The 19,856-nt window shown below is 53.8% G+C and overlaps 1 protein-coding gene across 1 annotated transcript; it reads left to right on the top strand.

Moving 5' to 3' along the window:
- The first annotated feature begins 5,789 nt into the window (after positions 1-5,789).
- LOC102947119 (pituitary homeobox 3) lies at positions 5,790-19,856 on the top strand. The gene is made up of 3 exons (XM_007070764.2): positions 5,790-5,868; positions 18,077-18,291; positions 19,374-19,856. Exons 1-3 carry the CDS (start codon positions 5,790-5,792, stop codon positions 19,854-19,856), a joined length of 777 nt encoding a protein of 258 aa, XP_007070826.2.

Here is a 19,856-nt window from a genome sequence, read left to right as displayed (position 1 = left end):
TGGCGAGACCTCATCTGGAATACTGTGCGCAGTTCTGGGCTCTGTATTTAAGAAAGATGAATTCAAACTGGAACAGGTGCAGAGAAGGGCGACTAGGATGATCCGAGGAATGGAAAACCTGTTTTATGAGAGGGGACTCAAAGAGCTTGGTTTGTTTAGCCTAACAGGGGAGATACGATTGCTCTCTATAAATACATCAGAGAGCTAAGCAGCAGGCAGAGTGGGGCGCTATTTAAGTTATGGGCCAATGTTGGCACAAGAACAAATGGCTACAAACTGGCCATCAACAAGTTTAGTCTTGAAATTAGATGAAGGTTTTTAACCATCAGAGGAGTGAAGTTCTGGAACAGCCTCCCAAGGGGAGCAGTGGGGGCAAAAAAACTGACTGGATTCAAGACTGAGCTTAATACATGTATGGAGGGGATGGGATGGTGGTGCTGCCTACAACGGCCCATCCTCGACTGATATTAGCAAATATCTCCAACAGCCAGAGATAAGACACGAGATGGGGCAGGCTCTGAGTTACTCCAGTGAATTCTTTCCCAGCTGTCTGGCTGGTGGATCTCGCCCACATGCTCAGGGTCTAACTCATCACCAGATTTGGGGTCGGGAAGGAATTTCCCCCCAGGTCAGATTGGCAGAGACCCTGGTGGTTTTTCGCTTCCTCTGCAGCATGGGGCACAGGTCACTTGCGGGTTTACAGTAGAGTAAATGATAGATTCTCTGTAAACTTGAAGTCTTTAAAGCAAGATTTGAGGACGTCAGGAACTCAGCCAGAGGTTAGGGTTTGTTAGAGGAGTGGGTGGGCCAGGTTCCGTGTCCTACAATGTGCAGGTCAGATGAGATGATCATAATAGTCCCATCCGGCCTTAGGGTCTACGAGTCACAGTGAATTCCCCCATGTTGGATGCCGCACTTTTTGAGTTAGGAAAGTGTCATCTATAAAGTTTAGACATTCCAAGGATGCTCTCGTACTGGCAGCATGAGCTCCCAGCATACGTAACTCACATTGAAGTCCACCAGAATAACACTGGGGTTTTTTTTTCCTACCATACATCGTCGATCGGTACACAAGGAAGCAGTTATCCTGTTCCCTCGTGGGATTTGGCGGTCGGTAGCAGACACCAGCTAGTACCACATCTTGTGCTTTACCAATGAGGACTCTGATCCATAAGCATTCAGGTTCACTTTCCTCCAGACTGTCAGTGACTCAGAAACAGGCCATGCCACAGGACACTGGCTTCCTGCCGGGGAGCCTGTGCCGTGGTGCGCCTGGTATTTGTGCCCTGCTTCGGGACCCTCAGACTGAAGTGCATTGAGTTATTATTTGATTGTTAATACTTCACCCTAACCCTTGCCCCCAAACCCCGAGTTTTACCCTCCCCCTCCCCCTCTCCTGTTACCTCCCTCCATTTGCCAAGTGTCCACAGCAGATCAGTGACGTCCTGGCACCCCCACAGCCCTCTCGGGGCCTCCCCCCCCAGCAGCTGTGGGGAGACAGACTCCACGCTGGAATCTACAGACAGCTGGAACAGCTGAGAGAGCAACCTGCTGGGAACCCTCCGCAAACCGGGCTCCAGGGCCGGCCGCCTCTGTGGAGACAAGACGTGAAGGAGCCCGTGCCCGAGACTGTGGGTGTGTGTGTGTGTGTGTGGGGGGGGGTTTGGAGCTGAGTGGCGGCCAGGGCCCGCAAACCACCCCGGGCTTAGCGCAGCCCCCAGGCACCCTGCAGGATTGCCCTCCAGAGCTGCGCCCAGCCTGGCGGACGATTCCGCACTCAGACTGATCTCCCTGGCCCTGGGTGCCGCCTCAGTGTTCCCGGGGTGAGGCCCCCCCGCTGCCAACCCCCGCAAGAATCCCTCCTGGTGCCCCCCAGGTGAGGCACTCGCAGGCTGTCGGCCTGCCCCCCCCCAGTCACCCAGCCAAACTGGGCGGGTTGGTCCCTCAGACCCTGCTCATCCGTGCTGCTCCGCCCTGAACTGCCCCCGCTCCTCACAGGCTCTCGGCTGCGGCTGTGCCCCGAGGGCTGCCAGGGGTCCGGCATCCCACCGGAACACCTGGGTCGGCGGCACAGCGGGGGCCCGGGGCTAAGGCAGGCTCCCTACCTGCCCTGGCTCCGCGCGGCTCCCAGAAGCAGCCAGCAGGGCCTTGCGGCCCCAGGCGCATGGGGGGCCACGGGGGCTCCGTGCACTGTCCCTGCCCCAAGAGCCGGCTGCGCAGCTCCCATTGGCTGGGCACTGCAATCAACGGGAGCTGTGGGCCTGCGGGCAGCGTGCGGCGTCTCCCTGGCCACCCATGTGCCTGGGGTTGCAGGGGCCTGGCGGCCGCTTCCTGGAAACCACCTGAAGCGCCGCCGGGACCTGGGACCCCGCACCCCCTTCTGAACCCTGCCCCCCTCCCCCAGCCCGGAGTCCCCTCCTACACCCAAACTCCCTCCTGGAGCCCGCACCACGCCCACACCCCAACTCCCTGACCCAGCCCTGAGCCCCCTTCTGCACCCCAAACCTCTCATCCCTGGTCCTACCCCAGAGCCCACACACCCAGCCGGAGCTCACACCCCCTCCCGCACCCCAACCCCTTGGCACAGGGACGGGGAAGTCAAGCCCAGCTCCTCTGTACATCCCTAGGCCCCGGCTACACAGAGCCAGTCAGTGCACTAAGTGGGGTGCAGCCTGTGCCCCCAGGGCTTGGGGGGGACAGTAGGGAATCTACAAGGGGCTCGCTCATCTTCTGGGTCAGTTTCAGGGATTTCCCTACAGGGTTCCAAGGTTTTTCCCCTGGTACTGGCCTGACAGCTGGGGGTGACATCCTCCAGCTCCCCCCCAAGCAGGCACTGCCCCCCCACCAGTGTTTTCCAGCGCAGGGGAATGAGGGGACCCATCAGTCCTCATCCTGCCTGCTGAGGGAAGAGCCGGGCCCAGGCGTGGGGCTGGGGGCTGACCTGGACCCTTGCCCATTAGACACAGGACCGAGACCAAGCTAGCTCATTTCACACCAGCCAGACACACCTGGCTAAGCCTTTTGGCCACCCCCAAACTACAGCAGGCCTGAAACCATTGGCCTGCCTTTCTTCCAGCCAAACCCTTCTCTGGCCCCTGTAGTAACGAGCGCCTCACACCCGAGTGGCAGGGCAGGGCTATACCCCATGGTGCGGATGGGAGCTGAGGCCACGCTGAGAGGTCTGTCTGCACAGCCAGAAGAGGGGTGATCTTACCTGGGTTAGAATAGCAGGAGGCCCCAGCAGCGTGGCTCTTGGCTCAGGTCAGAACACCACTTTCTGCAGCGCAGACAGACGCTCAGAAGTTGCCCAAGGAAGCCTGTGGCCAAGGGAGTCCTGCACTGCACCTGGGGTGTCCCGAGGCCCATGCTCGTGCCCAGACCACTGCACCACCCTTTGCAAACACTCCCGAGGTCATTGTCCATCCCTACAGAGCTGGGCAATTCCGGCAGCCTCCAGGACAGAATGGCCAGTCACCAGGCACAGCGGAGAGACCGGACCCTTTCTGTAACTGCTGGGGTTCTCCTGCAGAACGGCAGGGGCTCTCTGCAGGCAGTGTGGGGATGTCCCGGAGGGCCCGTGCTGGAGGAGCAGCAATTTGCCAGTTTATTCCCATAAAGCCACCTTTGGGACAAGCATCCTTCCTGCTTCACCCTCAATGGCCTTGTTCATGAACATCAAGAGCCCCAGAGCTCCACCTCCAGGGTGACCAGATGTCCTGATTTTATAGGGACGGTCCCGATTTTTGGGTCTTTTTCTTATATAGGCTCCTCTTACCCCCCACCCCCTGTCCCGATTTTTCACATTGGCTGTCGGGTCACTCTAACCTCCAGGGACCCCACAATCCATCATCTGCAATGTCTCCATTCCTAGAACCTCCTGCCCTGAGTTTTCATGGCGCTTCGCAGAGTCTCTCCCCCAGCATCTGTGAAAGGTAGCCACCTCTTGGGTGGAGCAGCAGCCGGACAGAACACAGCATGTCGAATAGCAGTGCAGGAAAGCCCATGATACAAGGTGTCAACCAAGGGATGTCCTTGTGGGGCAGGTAGGATTTGGAGGGTCTGCATGTGATCTTCCCCATCTAAGCTCTCCCTACACCCCCGAGTAACATCTCAGCTGATCGGGGGCAGGTCTGCATCCCTGGGAGCAAATGGGGCAGTTTCTGTTCATCCCTCGAGGGAGACCCAGCCGTGGGGCTGCTGCAGAGATCTGTGGGACATCAGGCTGAGCTCGACAGGGGTGGGCAGGCTGCCCTGGGTACTCAGGCTGCGGGTGTCCCCGAAATGGACTGATAACCCGACGACAAAGTGTTGGCTAATAGACGCTGGCTAGCATAGACACAGTGTAGGTTCTCCAAGTGGTTAAGCGTGTATATTATTAAGTATTAGCATAGCAGTTCTCTCGCCCAGATTGGCCTGTACCTTCGTTACACCCCTGTCCAATTATGGCAAGTCTTCCAGAACACCTCGCTGTGGCTGCAGTCAGCCTTGGCCTGAGCAGATAGAAACCTGCGTGTAACAGGACAGGCGATCTCACTTCCCCAGGGCAGCAAGCAAGCCGCTGTCCTCAGAAACCGAGGCGAGGCCTGCATGCCCCTTAGTCCCTGTCATGCCTGTCTCAGAACACAGGGAAGGGGGCGTCACGACCTAGATGGATGCTGGGTTCAGAACCAGAGAGAAAGGGGTGCCCTCAGTACTAGAAACAGACAAGGTACAAAGGTGATTAACTACGTTCCATTTCAAACGACGGACCTGGGGCCTTTTCCGGGTGAACAGGGAGGGCATAAAAGGCTGGCTTTCGAGGTGGCGCTTGGGGGAGCCACCTTCTGCCGAAGGTGAATGGAACAGCACTGCGGGCCAGAGCTCTTCGGGGACGGGGATCGTACAGAACAGAGTCAGAAACCTGGCTGACACGGGGCCTTTGGTCTCCGGAGTGTATTTCGTAATGAAATAACGAACCAAAGTGCTCTCCAGCAGCCGACTAGCCAGCGGGTCAGCACAGCAGGTAGGTGCTGGAGGGAGCGAACCTGACTCCTGGCTGGAGCAACACCAGCACAGGCCAGACGAGGGGCCTGATCCTGCCCAGGGCTGGACACGCTCCGCTCTCACCGCAGCCAGAGGGATTTGAGGGTGCTCCGCGGTGCGCCCCTGGCTGCCACACCAGCAGTAAAGGCAGGGGACAGTCCCCTTTTGCGTGAGTTTCTGCCCCGTCGCACCAAAGGGCTGAGCACTGGCAAGGAGTCAGCCGCCGACTCCCAGCTGCTGTCCCCTCGTCCGTCCTCATGTCCCACTTCCCCAGCATGCCAAGACCCTCCCTGATTGGCACCTGGTTAGCTCGCCCTCAGCTGTCCCTGACACCCGACACACTTCCCCATCCTGCCTCCTTCCCCGGCACTCCAGCTCTCCTGGGAAAGGGAAATCAATGGGGAAGCGGGGGGGCGCTCAGGCTAAATTGCCAGGCCACGGGGAGCCAGATAGCTTCTAACAAGCCGCACGTGGCGTTGGGGGGCGAGTGGGGTCAGGGAACCCGATCCCTCCGGCCAGCGGCTGGCGGCACTCGGTTTATTTATTCCCCAGAGAGGGGCCGCCCTGTGTCTGTCAGATAACTGGCGGGCGTGGAGGGATCCCTGTGGATGGCTCACACCACCCGTGCCATGTCAGTCGTCGGCTAATCTCCTCCCCCCGGCACATCAGCTCAGCGCCTGAGGCCCTCCGGGACCGGCAGCCGGCCCACCGGATTCCTCTCCCAAGCATTGGGCTTTCCGGGAGGGCAGTGCCCAGGACTGGGGAGCATGTCGGCGCTGCGGCAGAGCGCGGGTGGGAGCGCCCCTGGGCTGCCCTCAGCGGGCCTCCCCAGCACTGAGCGTGGAGGTAAGGAGCGTGGAGGTAAGGAGCACGGGACGTGCTCAGGGCTGTGGGGACTGGGGCTGGGGAGAGAGCTCCTGGCAGTGACTGGGACTGAACCCCTGGGGATGGGGGGTGCTCTCTCCGGGCTGGGGGAGCCGTGCGGTGCAATGATAAGACGTGATACATCGACAGGAGCCGTCCGTGTTTCCGTGCACAGAGTGCTTGTCCCCAACCTGTCCCGCAGGGAGGTCAAGTCACCAGCACGCTCCTGGCTGGGCCGGTAACGTGGAGTGCTTGGTTTGCACCGCAGAGCTCCGGCTGCCTTCCCTTGGCCTGGAAAGCCCCAACCCCACTCCAAGAGAAGCCCGACCCCTCCGGGTTTCATTTAATGCAGACGAGGCAGGCAAGGGAGCAAAGGAAACCTGTGAAACTGCAGGTTCACGGCGCGGCTTGGGCCAGAGTGGAAATCAGCATCGCTCCATTGACACCAGCTGAGGCTCCGGCCGCTGAGGCTGTTTCAATGGGGCCGTTAGGACCCTGCTGTACAGCTGTGATGATACACAACTCCTAGTGCATGCTCTTAGCAGGGGGCTATGCCGGGAGACTCGTTCCTCTGCACCGAGGGCGGGGGACGGCACCATAGGCCAGGATAATCCTGCCCACACCAGGAGCTGTACTGGTACCTACAGCGCTATAAAATCCCATCCCCAGTGGAAACTGTCAGTTTGGTACAAGCACCAGGCCTGTGGGCTTTAGGCACCCAGGGCCCTTTGTCATTGAAAGGCAGTTTGGCACCGCGCCTCCTTTAAAAGCTCAACCCAGGCTTCAAAGTGTAATGGAAGCAGAATGGCAAAGGCTCCCCCCCGGCCACACTTTGCCTTTGATCCCAGGGGCTGTGGGTTCAGCATGAATCCCCCATGTGGGTGCTGCCGTGATGGGCTGTGAAGAGGCCGGCCACGCTGAGCGGGTCTCAGGCTGGAGTCGTTTGGGAGAAGAGGCACCGGGACCTTGTGTTGGTTAATGTCGCTCCCCCGGGAAAGCCAGGCCTTATTATTAGACCGGCTTAAATGTTTTCCTTCAACATTTACTTCTGGCTGAAAACGAGTCCCTTTTCGAAAGGACATCCATTGTGGAACATTTTCGTTTGGAGAATTTTAAAAAAATCCAGGAACATATTTGGAAAAAAAAATTTCTTTCTTTTCCTTTTTTGCAGAAGACACATAACCAGCAGTCCTAGTGGTTAGTAATAGTTGGAACAGAGAAATAGCAGAACACAAACTCCTTGGGAAGTTCACCCTAAGGCCCCGATCTCTGTACATTTTTTACTTTTCCTTTCAAGGCGAGATCTGGAAAAGGCAGGTTTTTCCTTCGGGGGCCCGCCCCGAAGGCAGGTGTGCTGCATAAGCCGGAAGTTCCCTTAGCGGCTGCTGGGATGCTTTCATTCTGGTTTAAACAACATTCCCCCTAAGTCCATTGCAACCCAAGCAGACAGCACGCCGATAAAAGGACTCCACTCCTCCCAGGGTCAGGGCTGGTGTGATGCTTCCCGGGGTGCCCAGGGTTGTGGGGCACCTCACTGTTCTTAGTTGTTGGCTGCATGTGTGTGTTCTCTCTGCGTGCGGCACTGGCCCTGGCCAGACAGCAGGCTCCAAACGCACTGCCCAATAAGACCCCAAGGCTTGGTTTTGTAGGGAAGGCACCCGGCCAGGTTTATTGCCGACGAAGCACGGTCCTAGCTCCCCAGCTCAATGTCTGCAGTTACACTTGCACATGCATGCTCGTTGCAATGGACCCAGCTCAGTGAATGGCGGGACTTTCCCTTCCCCGCCAGGCTGGCCAAAGGCTCCCTCTGAGGCTCCTTCCTATACTCTGACACCAACAAGTTACGTGTTGCCCCCCTGACGTGGTCAATTACCACCCTTTACCCTGTACATGTTGGACTGATCAGAACATCTCCATCCCTCACGCTGTCATCCTGATTTTGTCGTTAAGCAGGGGGGTCAGCGTGTCCTTGTGTCATCTTCAGGGAGTGTGTTTACACCACTAGGGGTGTTGTGGTACCACCCTTCTGGAGTGTGTCTGCGTGCGTGTCCTGTGCCTAGCATGTCTCAGGAACGTGGGTGTGTTTGCAATGCCAGCCCTGTGCTTGCCTTCAGGATCCTCACACAGGGAAGAAAGGAGAGCAGCAGGATACGGACCCTGGACTTCAGAAAAGCAGACTTTGACTCCCGCAGGGAACTGATGGGCAGGATCCCCTGGGAGAATAACATGAGGGGGAAAGGAGTCCAGGAGAGCTGGCTGTATTTTAAAGAATCCTTATTGAGGTTACAGGGACAAACCATCCCGATGTGTAGAAAGAATAGTAAATATGGCAAGTGACCAGCTTGGCTTCACAGTGAAATCCTTGCTGATCTTAAACACAAAAAAGAAGCTTACAAGAAGCGGAAGATTGGACAAATGACCAGGGAAGAGTATATAAATATTGCTCGGGCATGTAGGAATGAAATCAGGAAGGCCAAATCACACCTGGAGTTGCAGCTAGCAAGAGATGTTAAGAGTAACAAGAAGGGTTTCTTCAGGTATGTTGGCAACAAGAAGAAAGCCAAGGAAAGTGTGGGCCCCTTACTGAATGGGGGAGGCAACCTAGTGACAGAGGATGTGGAAAAAGCTAATGTACTCAATGCTTTTTTTGCCTCTGTCTTCACGAACAAGGTCAGCTCCCAGACTACTGCACTGGGCAGCAGAGCATGGGGAGGAGGTGACCAGCCCTCTGAGGAGAAAGAAGTGGTTCGGGACTATTTAGAAAAGCTGGACGAGCACAAGTCCATGGGGCCAGATGCGCTGCATTCAAGAGTGCTAAAAGAGTTGGCAGATGTGACTGCAGAGCCAGTGGCCATTATCTTTGAAAACTCATGGCAATCGGGGGAGGTCCCAGACGACTGGAAAAAGGCTAATGTAGTGCCCATCTTTAAAAAAGGGAAGGAGGAGGATTCTGGGAACTACAGGCCAGTCAGCCTCACCTCAGTCCCTGGAAAAATCATGGAGCAGGTCCTCAAGGAATCCATTCTGAAGCACTTAGAGGAGAGGAAAGCGATCAGGAACAGTCAGCATGGATTTACCAAGGGCAAGTCACACCTGACTAATCTAATTGCCTTCTATGACGAGATAACTGGCTCTGTGGATGAGGGCAAAGCCGTGGACATGTTGTTCCTTGACTTTAGCAAAGCTTTTGACACGGTCTCCCACAGTATTCTTGTCAGCAAGTTAAAGAAGTATGGGCTGGATGAATGGACTATAAGGTGGATAGAAAGTTGGCTAGATTGTCGGGCTCAACGGGTAGTGATCAATGGCTCCATGTCTAGTTGGCAGCCAGTATCAAGCGGAGTGCCCCAAGGGCTGGTCCTCGGGCTGGTTTTGTTCAATATCTTCATAAATGATCTGGAGGATGGTGTGGATTGCACCCTCAGCAAGTTTGCAGATGACACTAAACTGGGAGGAGAGGTAGATACGCTGGAGGGTAGGGATAGGATACAGAGAGACCTAGACAAATTAGAGGATTGGGCCAAAAGAAATCTGATGAGGTTCAACAAGGACCAGTGCAGAGTCCTGCACTTAGGACGGAAGAATCCCATGGACCGCTACAGACTAGGGACCAAATGGCTCGGCAGCAGTTCTGCAGAAAAGGACCTAGGGGTGACAGTGGACGAGAAGCTGGATATGAGTCAGCAGTGTGCCCTTGTTGCCAAGAAGGCCAATGGCATTTTGGGGTGTATAAGTAGGGGTATTGCCAGCAGATCGAGGGACATGATCGTTCCCCTCTATTCGACATTGGTGAAGCCTCATCTGGAGTACTGTGTCCAGTTTTGGGCCCCACACTACAAGAAGGATTTGGAAAAATTGGAAAGCGTCCAGCGGAGGGCAACAAAAATGATTAGGGGACTGGAACACATGACTTATGAGGAGAGGCTGAGGGAACTGGGGATGTTTAGTCTTCAGAAGAGAAGAATGAGGGGGGATTTGATAGCTGCTTTCAACTACCTGAAAGGGGGTTCCAAAGAGGGTGGATAGAGACTGTTCTCAGTGGTAGCAGATGACAGAACAAGGAGTAATGATCTCAAGTTGCAGTGGGGGAAGTTTTGGTTGGATATTAGGAAAAACTTTTTCACTAGGATGGTGGTGAAGCACAGGGAGGTGGTAGAATCTCCTTCCTTAGAGGTTTTTAAGGTCAGGCTTGACAAAGCCCTGGCTGGGATGATTTAGGTGGGGCTTGGTCCTGCTTTGAACATGGGGTGGGGCTAGATGACCTCCTGAGGTCCCTTCCAACCCTGAGATTCTACGATTCTATGATGTGGTCACCGTACTTTACCATTCACACGTTCATGCCCCATCTGTCCTAGTCCGCACGTTCCCTCGTACGACTGGTGGACAGAGTTTATTTTCTACTTGTTTTTAGCCCCTTATGGTGGGCCTGGGAATGTTCGGTCTGGGACTCTGATTGAGGAATGCAATTTGATGATTGAGCCTTGGGGGCACTCCCAGATAACATATAGGGACATGGTATATATGTGTCATGTATGAGGGTGTCGTGTGTATGGGTGCCTATGACACCACCTCATATTTAAGCATCACAATCCACTTCCAAGCTGGCGTTGTCGTCTGGCCCTTTTGCTTGGGTGCTGCAGATAGCAGCTCGCTCCTAACCGGAGTCTCCTGACAGGCTGTGAGCAGACGTCAGGTTTTGCCTGCTGTGGGTCAGCGCCTGCCCCCACCAGCCTCCGGCCGCACAAGAACAGCCTCCCCGGCCTCGCGCTCTCTGTACAGGTAGCAGGAGGCACATGACAAACCCCGAGTCCCCCGAGCATCCCCCCAAAGTGCCCAGGCCCTGAGCCACTGCAGAACGCTCAGCTCTGCTCTTCCCGAAGACTCAGCTCAGGGCCCCAGCTCTACTTACCATAGAGCACGGAGAGCCGGGCGCAGTGAAACCACGAATAAATGTATTCGCAAAGAGCAGAGATTCGAGTGGTTGTGAATAAGAATGCGGGAAACATATAACACAAAATCATCACATGCTTTCCAGGGCCTAATCTTCATAGAATCATAGAATCATAGAATATCAGGGTTGGAAGGGACCTCAGGAGGTCATCTAGACCAACCCCCTGTTCAAAGCAGGACCAATCCCCAACTAAATCATCCCAGCCAGGGCTTTGTCAAGCCTGACCTTAAAAACTTCTAAGGAAGGAGATTCTACCATCTATCTGCTATCTTAACTAACAAGACATTCCCCTGACTCCTACAAGATAGTTTACCCCAAGTCCTTTCCCCAGCATTTTCAACCACTTTGGCTGAGATCCCCCTTCATAAGACCAAGCCCGCTGGCAGCTTATCCTCCCAGATGGAAGGAAGGGGGGTGAACCTCCATGCCCTCTAGTGATACCCCCAAATGTTCATTGTCCTTCTCAATAGGGCTCTCCTCTGCTGGGTCACTTTTTCCTGTAAATCTCCTCTCTTTGCAAATTGCACAGCCCTTCATTAGCCCCAGCGGTGACTGCCAAAGGAGGCCAGTTCTGAGCCACACTACACCGATTTACATGTGAACAGACAGATAGAGAAACATTTCTTGCCTGACAGAAAACCTGCTTTACACTTTTCTGGTCGCTAGTCACAGACCTTAAGTACACAATATTTGGGTATATCTATAACTCCTTACACAACATCTGTAACTACATCCTGCAGTGGTTATGATGACCAGAGTGACACAGGCTTTCCGTAGAGACCTTACATGACATTCTTTTGGTGAACCTAGGGATCCCTGTCCCCCAATTAAAACAACGAGGAGTCCAGTGACACCTTAAAGACTAACAGATTTATTTGGGCATAAGCTTTGCATCTGAAGAAGTGGTTTTTTACCCATGAAAGCTTATGCCCAAATAAATCTGTTAGGAGCCACCGGACTCCTTGTTGTTTTAATGGATACAGACTGAGATAGGTACCCCCTGATACTTGTCCTCCTATGTACTCCTGTGCCCATTGGCATCCAGAGGTCCTTGGGGCACTGCCCGATCCTGGCAGATCTTCCCAGAGACTGTTACACAAACCAGGAGCGGCTCCACCTGTGGGGGTTACCGGTGGTAGCATGTGTCCTCCTTGGTGGTAAGAGCGAGCAGGATCATGCCCTAGAAATGGAACGCAGAGCCAGCTGGAGTCGCTCGGGTACTAACAGAGACTGTATTGCTAATGGGCCAAATCCTGACATCTCCCTTTGTGTAGAATCCTCTCCTGGAGTCAGCGATTGGTTGGCTGGAGTGAGTGTTTCCGAACTGGGACCAGTAACACTAATTGTTAGAAACTCCCCACGCAAGTCCCTTGGGACAAGCCAACAAACAGGACGATGCCAACAGGACAATGCCCCCACTCCTTTTCTTCTCCTTTCTCTTGGGCCCTGTCCCTCACTGTACCTCTCCCTGAGGATATCTGGCTAGGCCTCCTGCTGCCGATAAGCCCTACGGCAGCCCCTTGGACACAGGCAAGCAAATTCTGTAGGGTCGCTCCTCTGAACAAGCCTAGCAAAGATGCTGCTCTTTGCAATGCCAAGTACCAGTGCTCTCACCTGCCCTGATGGTGGTGGGAGATCCACTTTCTAGCTGATCAAGGCATAGGTGCCAAGCTAACATGGCCTCCTCCCTACTGCAGTGGGTTCCTCTGTGCTAGCTGCCCTGGCTTCCCACTCCTCCCTGCTCTTGCCACCCACCACCCAGTGCGGGCTCAGGGACATGGCCTGAGCACTGCAGAGCCAGGCCAGGGATGGCAGCAGCTGCAAGAGGTGCAGGAGAATAGTGCTGCCCGTGGGCGTTGTGCCCAGTGAAAGGAGCCATGGAGAGGGGAGCCCAACACAGCCCTGTGCTCAGACCCAGCTTGGTGAGATTTAGTGTGACCACTCTGGAGCCAGCGGGGTTGCACCTGATGACAGCAAGGCTGATAGAATAGAAGACAGCCCGTTTGCCCTGAGACATGGCCAAGGGGCCACCAGCAGGGGCTGGGTGGGCACTTCAAGTAGCGCTGTGCCCATCTCTGTCCCAGCCCTCTCATCTGGGGATCCCAAAGCACTCACTCCCTCCCAGCTGCCCACAGATAGGTTCATTCCACACTGGCCTGGGAGGTAGGGGCATCATTAGGGTTCCACCCCTGTCCTGGCTGGGCTGAAAGATTCCCTGTAGTTTGCAAGCCCCTCAACTTGGGCTAAATTGAGAGCAGATCTAGGCTCCTGGGAGGGGGACACCTTTCTGCAGGGGGAAGCTCTGCCATGTTTGCTTTGAGGATCATTTGAGCCCTAGACTTGGGATGGGAGAGTAACAAATCCTGCAAAGAAAGCCACAGACAATCCAAGCCCTATGCTTTGCTGGATTATTATCAGCCATTTCACAACTGGGGAAACTGAGGCACAGAGGCGGGCCGGGACATGCCTGAGGTCACAGAGTGAGCCAGCAGCAGAACTGCACACAGAACCCAGGAATTCTGAGTAACAGCCTGCTGAGGTGGGCCTACAATCCTGATTCCCAGGACCCTGCTCTCACGAGAAAATCCGGCCTCCCGAAGTGTACCAGATGTGGACTGGCTACAGAGCTTGCTTCTACACCCCACCTGTGTTCGTCATAAGAGCCTTTTGATTCTCTGAATTGACATGAATCTGAAGCTAGGCTCTTCCAAAGTCTCTTTCTGGTAGAGGCGTCTCTACACTGCAAAGTACAGCCTTGTCTCTTAAGTTGACTAGTACTGGATCTCCTTTCAAAAGTCCAATACCTTGAAATCCTCTGTCAAGTTCTTCCACCTTTCTCAGTAGGCCCATCCTGGTGTCCATGCTCTGGCTCAGAAGGCTGTTGGTCTACGGTCCTTTGATCACATACACTCTGAATGCATAGCTTTGTAGGTTATTTCTGTGATGAACCGGCCCATGCAATTCAGAATCCCTCCAGGGCTAGCCAGGGCTGTGTCAGGTGACTTCAGCTCTGGGAGGGATTGAGATGACTGTGATATCAGCTCCTGAATCAGTTTAAAGTCAATAGTCTTGCCATCAATATTCAATTTCACTCTCCAGGCAGGCTCTATGTCATCACCAGTGACAAATCCCAGAAATAATGGCTCTTGATTGTCTGTAATATGAGTCAACTCCCGGACTGCTTTCACGCAGCAAACAACTACAAAATGTCCATGTTTCACGTATTTATTACACTGTTTGCCTCTGACTGGACATGCATTGTCTTTTGGGATATGACTTTTTCCACACCTTGTGCATGTAGACTGGAATTGGTCCCTTTTAGCCTGGGCGTTCTCCCTCCTTGCCTCAGAGGTTTTATGATCTTGACTTTTAACATTCAAGTGTCTGTTTGTAGCTTCTCAGATAGTTTCAGATTTTTCAATTTGCTCCTGCCCTTTGTTCTGTTTGACTAATTCTGACTGCTTTGCTACCTGTATAGCTGTGTGTAGGGTTAAATCTCTCTTCAACTGTAACTGCTGTGAAAGGTTTTTATCTGTTAACCCAATGCCCAGCCTGTCACCAATATTTTCATGTTTTGCATTCCCAGAATCACAGTTTTCAGCCAATGTATGCTCTTATAAAACATTCAACATTTCCCCCTCGTTCTTGAATTCTCTGGTGAAAACCTGCTCTTTCACAAAGCCCATTTATCTGAGGTATAAATTATGCATCAAATATAGCCAGAACCCTTTCACAGTCATCTTTGTGACTGTCTTCAGTAAAGTCAAAGCACTTAAAGATAGGCTCTGCCTGCTTCCCCATAGCATAAATTAAAGATGATGCGTCTATATCCAGTTTCTTTGTGGAGCTGAATAGCAATGCTAAATCTGGCAAAATATTGTTTCCAGTCTGTCCTTTCTGAAGGTTTGTCAAAGCTGATGCTCTTGGGGGCATTGAAGGCATGCTGGTGAGATCCTGCACCCTTTGTTGCTTTGTTCCTTCTGTTTGCAACCTTTGTTGCTGTTTTCCTGCTATTTCTGTTCTTAGTTTACTCCTGACACCATGTCATAGTCCTGTACCAGATATGGACTGGCCTCAGAGCTTGCTTCGACACACCGCCTGTGTTCATCGTTCGATCCTTTAATGCTCTGCCAGACATGTCTGAGGTTCATTTAAATGAGGCGTTTTACCCACATTGCCACCTAGTGGTTGAACCGTAGAACACAGGTGAGCATTCCACTTCGCTAGGAGCCTCTGCACATGTGGGCATCCTGCCTGCACGACCCCCGGCTCACCTGCACCGTCACTCAGCCAGAGAAGGGCCAATTAATGGCTTCAAACCACCCTCATCCTGGAGGAAGGAAATGACCCGTCTGTGGAGCATGGGGGGAAGCCTGTAGGTCGAGAGCTGGAGAAAGCCCAAGTCCCTGCAAAGCTAGATCCACAACTCATTAACCTTTGCGAGCAGGTAGGCGCTGCGCAGCTAGTACCAAAGACACTGTTACTAACAAGAACAAGAGATTACTCAGCAAAATAGATTGCGTCACTTCAGAGAAGAATCAGCTTTTCATCTCCTTGGCTGTAGGTCCAGCGCCACTCTTGCAGTCCTGCTCTTTGCTTCTCTTCGCCTTGACGTGTTCCTTACATTCGAGCTTCCTGGGGTTGTACCTCTTTGCACCGAGTTCATCCACGAGCAGGACTTTGTCATCTAGTGGCCCCTCGTTTGTACACTAGGCACCTTTGGTCTGTCAATAGCTGTTCAAACGGTCATTCTCCCTGTTCACGGACGTAGGTCCTCTGTGGGTGGGCATCTCTTTTACTGTTTTTAGGTCCTGTTTATACCTAACAGCTTTTTGATTAATTTCCTTTTTCACCAATTTCAGGTTTTTTCCTAGATACGCTCTCTGGTGCGTCTGTAGATTTTATTTCCCTCTACTTCCTTTCTCTAACCGTGTCTGTTCACATGCCCAGGTCTGCTTTCTTCTGCTTCTCCTGACCTGAAACCTTTCCTGTTTTCCTTCTTTCCTCCTTCTCACTTCCCATGCCCTACTCTAGTCTCCTGCTTATCTTTTATTTGAGCACCTCACCTCCAAACCACACTCCAAATCCACCAGCTCAGCAGCTTGATCCTTCTCCTTCTTCAACAGCTTCGGGGGGATTCCCAGCCCCCTCCTCAGCTCGAGCTGCCCTCACGGGCCGTCTCTCTCCCCAGGACAGCACTCTGATGCTAGTGCCAGGGTGAGGCTTGCTACAAAGGGACCATTAAATCATCCAGTCTGATCCCGTATAGCACAGGCCAGAGAACGTCGCCCTGATACCCCTGCACTCAGCCCAAAGACGTGTTTGACTGAAGCATCTTGCAGAAAGGCAGCCGGGCTTCCATCAAGAGCTGGAGTTCAGTCCCCCTCACTATTAACCATTGGTGCCTTTTCTAATTGGAATGTGTCTGGCTTCAGCTTCCACCCACTGGGTCTTGCTCTGCCTTTCTCGGCTCGAAGAAAGAGTCCTTCAGTGCCTGGTGTTTCCCCCCATGTACATATACACTGTAATCAAGTCACCTCTCAATCTTCTTTTTGATACAATTCTTCCCTCGCCCCCATCCCCAAAGTGCCTGATTTCAAAGCTGCTGGCTTTCAAGCCCTCCTGCCCTGTGTCCTCTGTGCATTAGAGAGCCAGCCATGGGGTTGTGGTTACAACTAGGGCTGTCACACGATTTGAAAAAGGAATCCCAAGTAATTGCGAACTTAAAAAAATAGTCACGGTTAATCACAGTTTTAATCGCGCTGTTAAACAATAATAGAAACACCAATTCCAATTTAGCAGGGACGCACGTCCTCTGGAACGGAGGTCGAAGCATGACAGGGCATACGAACGTTTAGCCTATCTGGCTCCTAAATACCTTGCAACAAGAGTCACAACAATGCCATGCGAACGCTTGTTCTGACTTTCAGGTGACATTGTAAAGAAGAAGCAGGCAGCATTATCTCCCGTAATTGTAAACAAACTAGTTTGTCTGAGCGATTGACTGAATAAGAAGCAGGACTGAGTGGACTTGAAGGCTCTAAAGTTTTAAGTTGTTTTGTTTTTGACCGCAGTTTTGTGAAAAGATAATAATTCTACATTTGTAAGTTGCAGGTTCACGATAAAGAGATTGCACGACAGTACGTGCATGAGGTGAATTGAAAAATACTGTAACTTTTTTTACTGGGCAAATATTTATAATTAATGTAAAGTGAGCGCTGTACACGTTGCATCCTGTGTTATAACTGAAATCAATATATCTGAAAATGTAGAACAGCATCCAAAGTATTTCTAATCCATTTCAATTGGTGTCCTATTATTGTTTAACAGTGCAATGAAAACTGCGATTAATCGTGACTATGTTTTCAATCTAGTTAATTTGTTTTGCGTTTATCGCTTGAGGTAACGGCGATTAATTGACAGACCTGGCTATAACTTCTTTCCGGGGTGTGCGTATGTGTGCCTACCCCTGCCTCTGGGAGAGGGAGGTTGACCCAGGAGAAGGCTGGGACGCTCGCTCTCAGGCCCTGCTAAGGGAGTCCAGGAGAAGAGAGGAGGGGTCACAGTGAGGCCGTGGCAGAGCTGGGGACACAACCCAGCTCTTAGACTCATTCCATAACCACAAGCCCCCCCTCTTCTCCGAAGCCTGTACTGGCCTGAGTGACCCCTGCTGTGATGGGATGTTAGATGGGGTGGGCTCTGAGTTACTACAGAGAATTCTTCCCTGGGTATCTGGTTGGTGAATCTTGCCCACATGCTCAGGGTTCAGCTCAGGGGTCGGGAAGGAATTTTCCTCCAAGGCAGATTGGAAAAGGCCCTGGGGGGTTTTCGCCTTCCTCTGTAGCATGGGGCACGGGTCACTTGCTGGAGGATTCTCTGCACCTTGAAGTCTTTAAACCACAATTTGAGGTCTTCAGTAGCTCAGACATAGGTGAGAGGTTTATCGCAGGAGTGGGTGGGTGAGATTCTGTGGCCTGCGCTGTGCAGGAGGTCAGACTAGACGATCATAGTGGTTCCTTCTGACCTTAATGTCTATGAGTCATGGCCGAGAAGGACACTCCAGCGCTGTATGTGCCAATGGAACCCAGGGATGCGTGACACGTACCCCATCCCCAGGGGCCTGGGGTCTGTGACAGCACCCCTGGCTCCTTGGCGCACACTGCAGAGCCTCCTGTGTTTAGCTTTGGGCTGGCCCACATGGTGGTTCTCCCGCTGACCCCCCACCCCGGCTTTCTGCAGCAAAGAATGGGGAGAACTCACGGTCCAAGTCGTCCGGCTCCGGTGGCAAAGAGGAGCTGAACCTGGGCAAGAAGAAGCTGCGAAGGCAAAGGACTCACTTCACCAGCCAGCAGCTGCAGGAGCTGGAGGCCACCTTCCAGCGCAACCGCTACCCAGACCTGAGCACCAGGGAGGAGATTGCAGGCTGGACCAACCTGGCGGAATCCAGGATCAGGGTAAGCAGGAGCCTCCTCAGACACTCCAGTAGGGGGCAGTCTCAGCCTGTGGCCTGCCTTCCCCTCCACCTGTAGCCTTTACAGAGCGGGGCCTTCGGGGGAGTGGGGTTTGTGTGAGAGCCTCCAGCAGAGCGCTGCAGCACAGAATTCCACGCATCAGCCGAAGGAGTCGCTCCATTAGCTGGTAGCAGTAGTAGACCATTGTCCTCTGGCAGGTCCTCCACTACAGAAGCATGCAATGCACATGGTGCCAGTATGTTTCAAGTGCCGATGGCAGGGCCAGGAACTTTTTGCCGTACAGGCCTGGTAACGGTGGGAGGAGGACAGCTCTCAGCAACTCCCGTCCCATCAAGAAGCAATTCCTATCCACGTCTCCTGGGGCTCGAGTGGCATGCAGGGTCAGCCCTTTGATGCTGCCACAGTGCATCTGGTGCCAGAGAGCTTGGGCGTTCCCTGCCCGATGTGCAGCTTGGAGGGCTTGCACTGGCAGAGACTGGCAAAAGCTAATCACAGGGCTGAGTGAGTCTTTGGGTTCGGGACAGACCCATGTACTGGGGCACAGGAATTCGTCACGGAGGGAGACAAAACTGCCAGGGTCATTCCAGGTGCCAGGGCGACTAGGACTGCTGTTTGGGCCAGATTCAGAGCTGATGTGAGCTCAGGAAGTTGGTACCAGGTTGGATGGGGCCACGTAGTGCTGCAAAGATTCCAGCTTGGCATCCCTAGAGCCTTATTCACCGAGCAGGGACCATGTCTGCAATGCCCAGGCAAGCCCCATGCTTGTACCGGAGAGGGCTGGGACGGGGATTCAGCCTGCAGGGGTCATTCAGTGCCTGGCCCCTCTGCCAACTGGGGAAGGGGGGTGCTTTGGGGGATGTGTGCTCACCTGCTCGCAGCTGGGCTGAGCCCCACCACACAGCCCCCAGCTGGGGGTGCCCATGAGTCTCTGGTAGCTGAAGCAGGGACGGCACAAGCTGCTGAGAAGTGGGAGGCAGGTAGATCAGCTGCTATGTTGGCTGCTGTGATACTGAGCTCAAAGCAGGCTCTGCTCCCCTCCCCATTCTCTCGCTCTCTCTCTCAAGGTCTGGTTTAAGAACCGCAGAGCCAAGTGGCGGAAGAAGGAGCGGCACCTGCAGACTGGGCTGTGCAAGGGGGGCCTCGGCCCCCAGCTGAACGGTCTGCCTAGGAGCCCGTATGAAGACCTCTTCAATAGCTACTCCAACCACAGCTGGGCCCCCAAGGGCTTCCAGGCCAGCCCCCTCCCCAGCAAAGGCTTCCAGCTCTTCAATGCTGTGAATCTCAGTTCCTTCTCCCCACAGGCCACGTTCCCGGGGGTGGCAGCAGCCTCCATGCCCGGGGTCCCGGCCCTGGAGAACTTCAACAGCCTGGCCGGCCCCACCTACGGACCCGAAGCTTTGCCTTACATGTACAGGGACCCCTGCAACGCAAGCCTGGCAGGGCTGAGACTCCGGGCAAAGCAGCCCCAGCCCCTTAGCCTCGAGGTCCTGCCAAGCCCAGCTGCGAGCCCCAACCCCTGCCAGTACACACTGGACAGGCCTCAGTGA

The sequence above is a fragment of the Chelonia mydas genome, chromosome 26 (genome assembly GCF_015237465.2).
Source record: "Chelonia mydas isolate rCheMyd1 chromosome 26, rCheMyd1.pri.v2, whole genome shotgun sequence".
In the NCBI taxonomy this organism is placed as follows: domain Eukaryota; kingdom Metazoa; phylum Chordata; order Testudines; family Cheloniidae; genus Chelonia; species Chelonia mydas.
Note: the sequence above shows the minus strand (reverse complement) of the source record. Positions and strands in the feature narration are given on the sequence as shown.

What these genes read in the sequence shown, in the direction of transcription:
- LOC102947119 (XM_007070764.2), top strand. Translation starts at nt 5,790, where the DNA reads ATGTCGGCGCTGCGGCAGAGCGCGGGTGGGAGCGCCCCTGGGCTGCCC. An exon ending in CCCCAGCACTGAGCGTGGAG is followed by an intron (nt 5,869 to 18,076) that starts GTAAGGAGCGTG and finishes GGCTTTCTGCAG; the next exon opens with CAAAGAATGGGGAGAACTCA. An exon ending in TGGCGGAATCCAGGATCAGG is followed by an intron (nt 18,292 to 19,373) that starts GTAAGCAGGAGC and finishes CTCTCTCTCAAG; the next exon opens with GTCTGGTTTAAGAACCGCAG.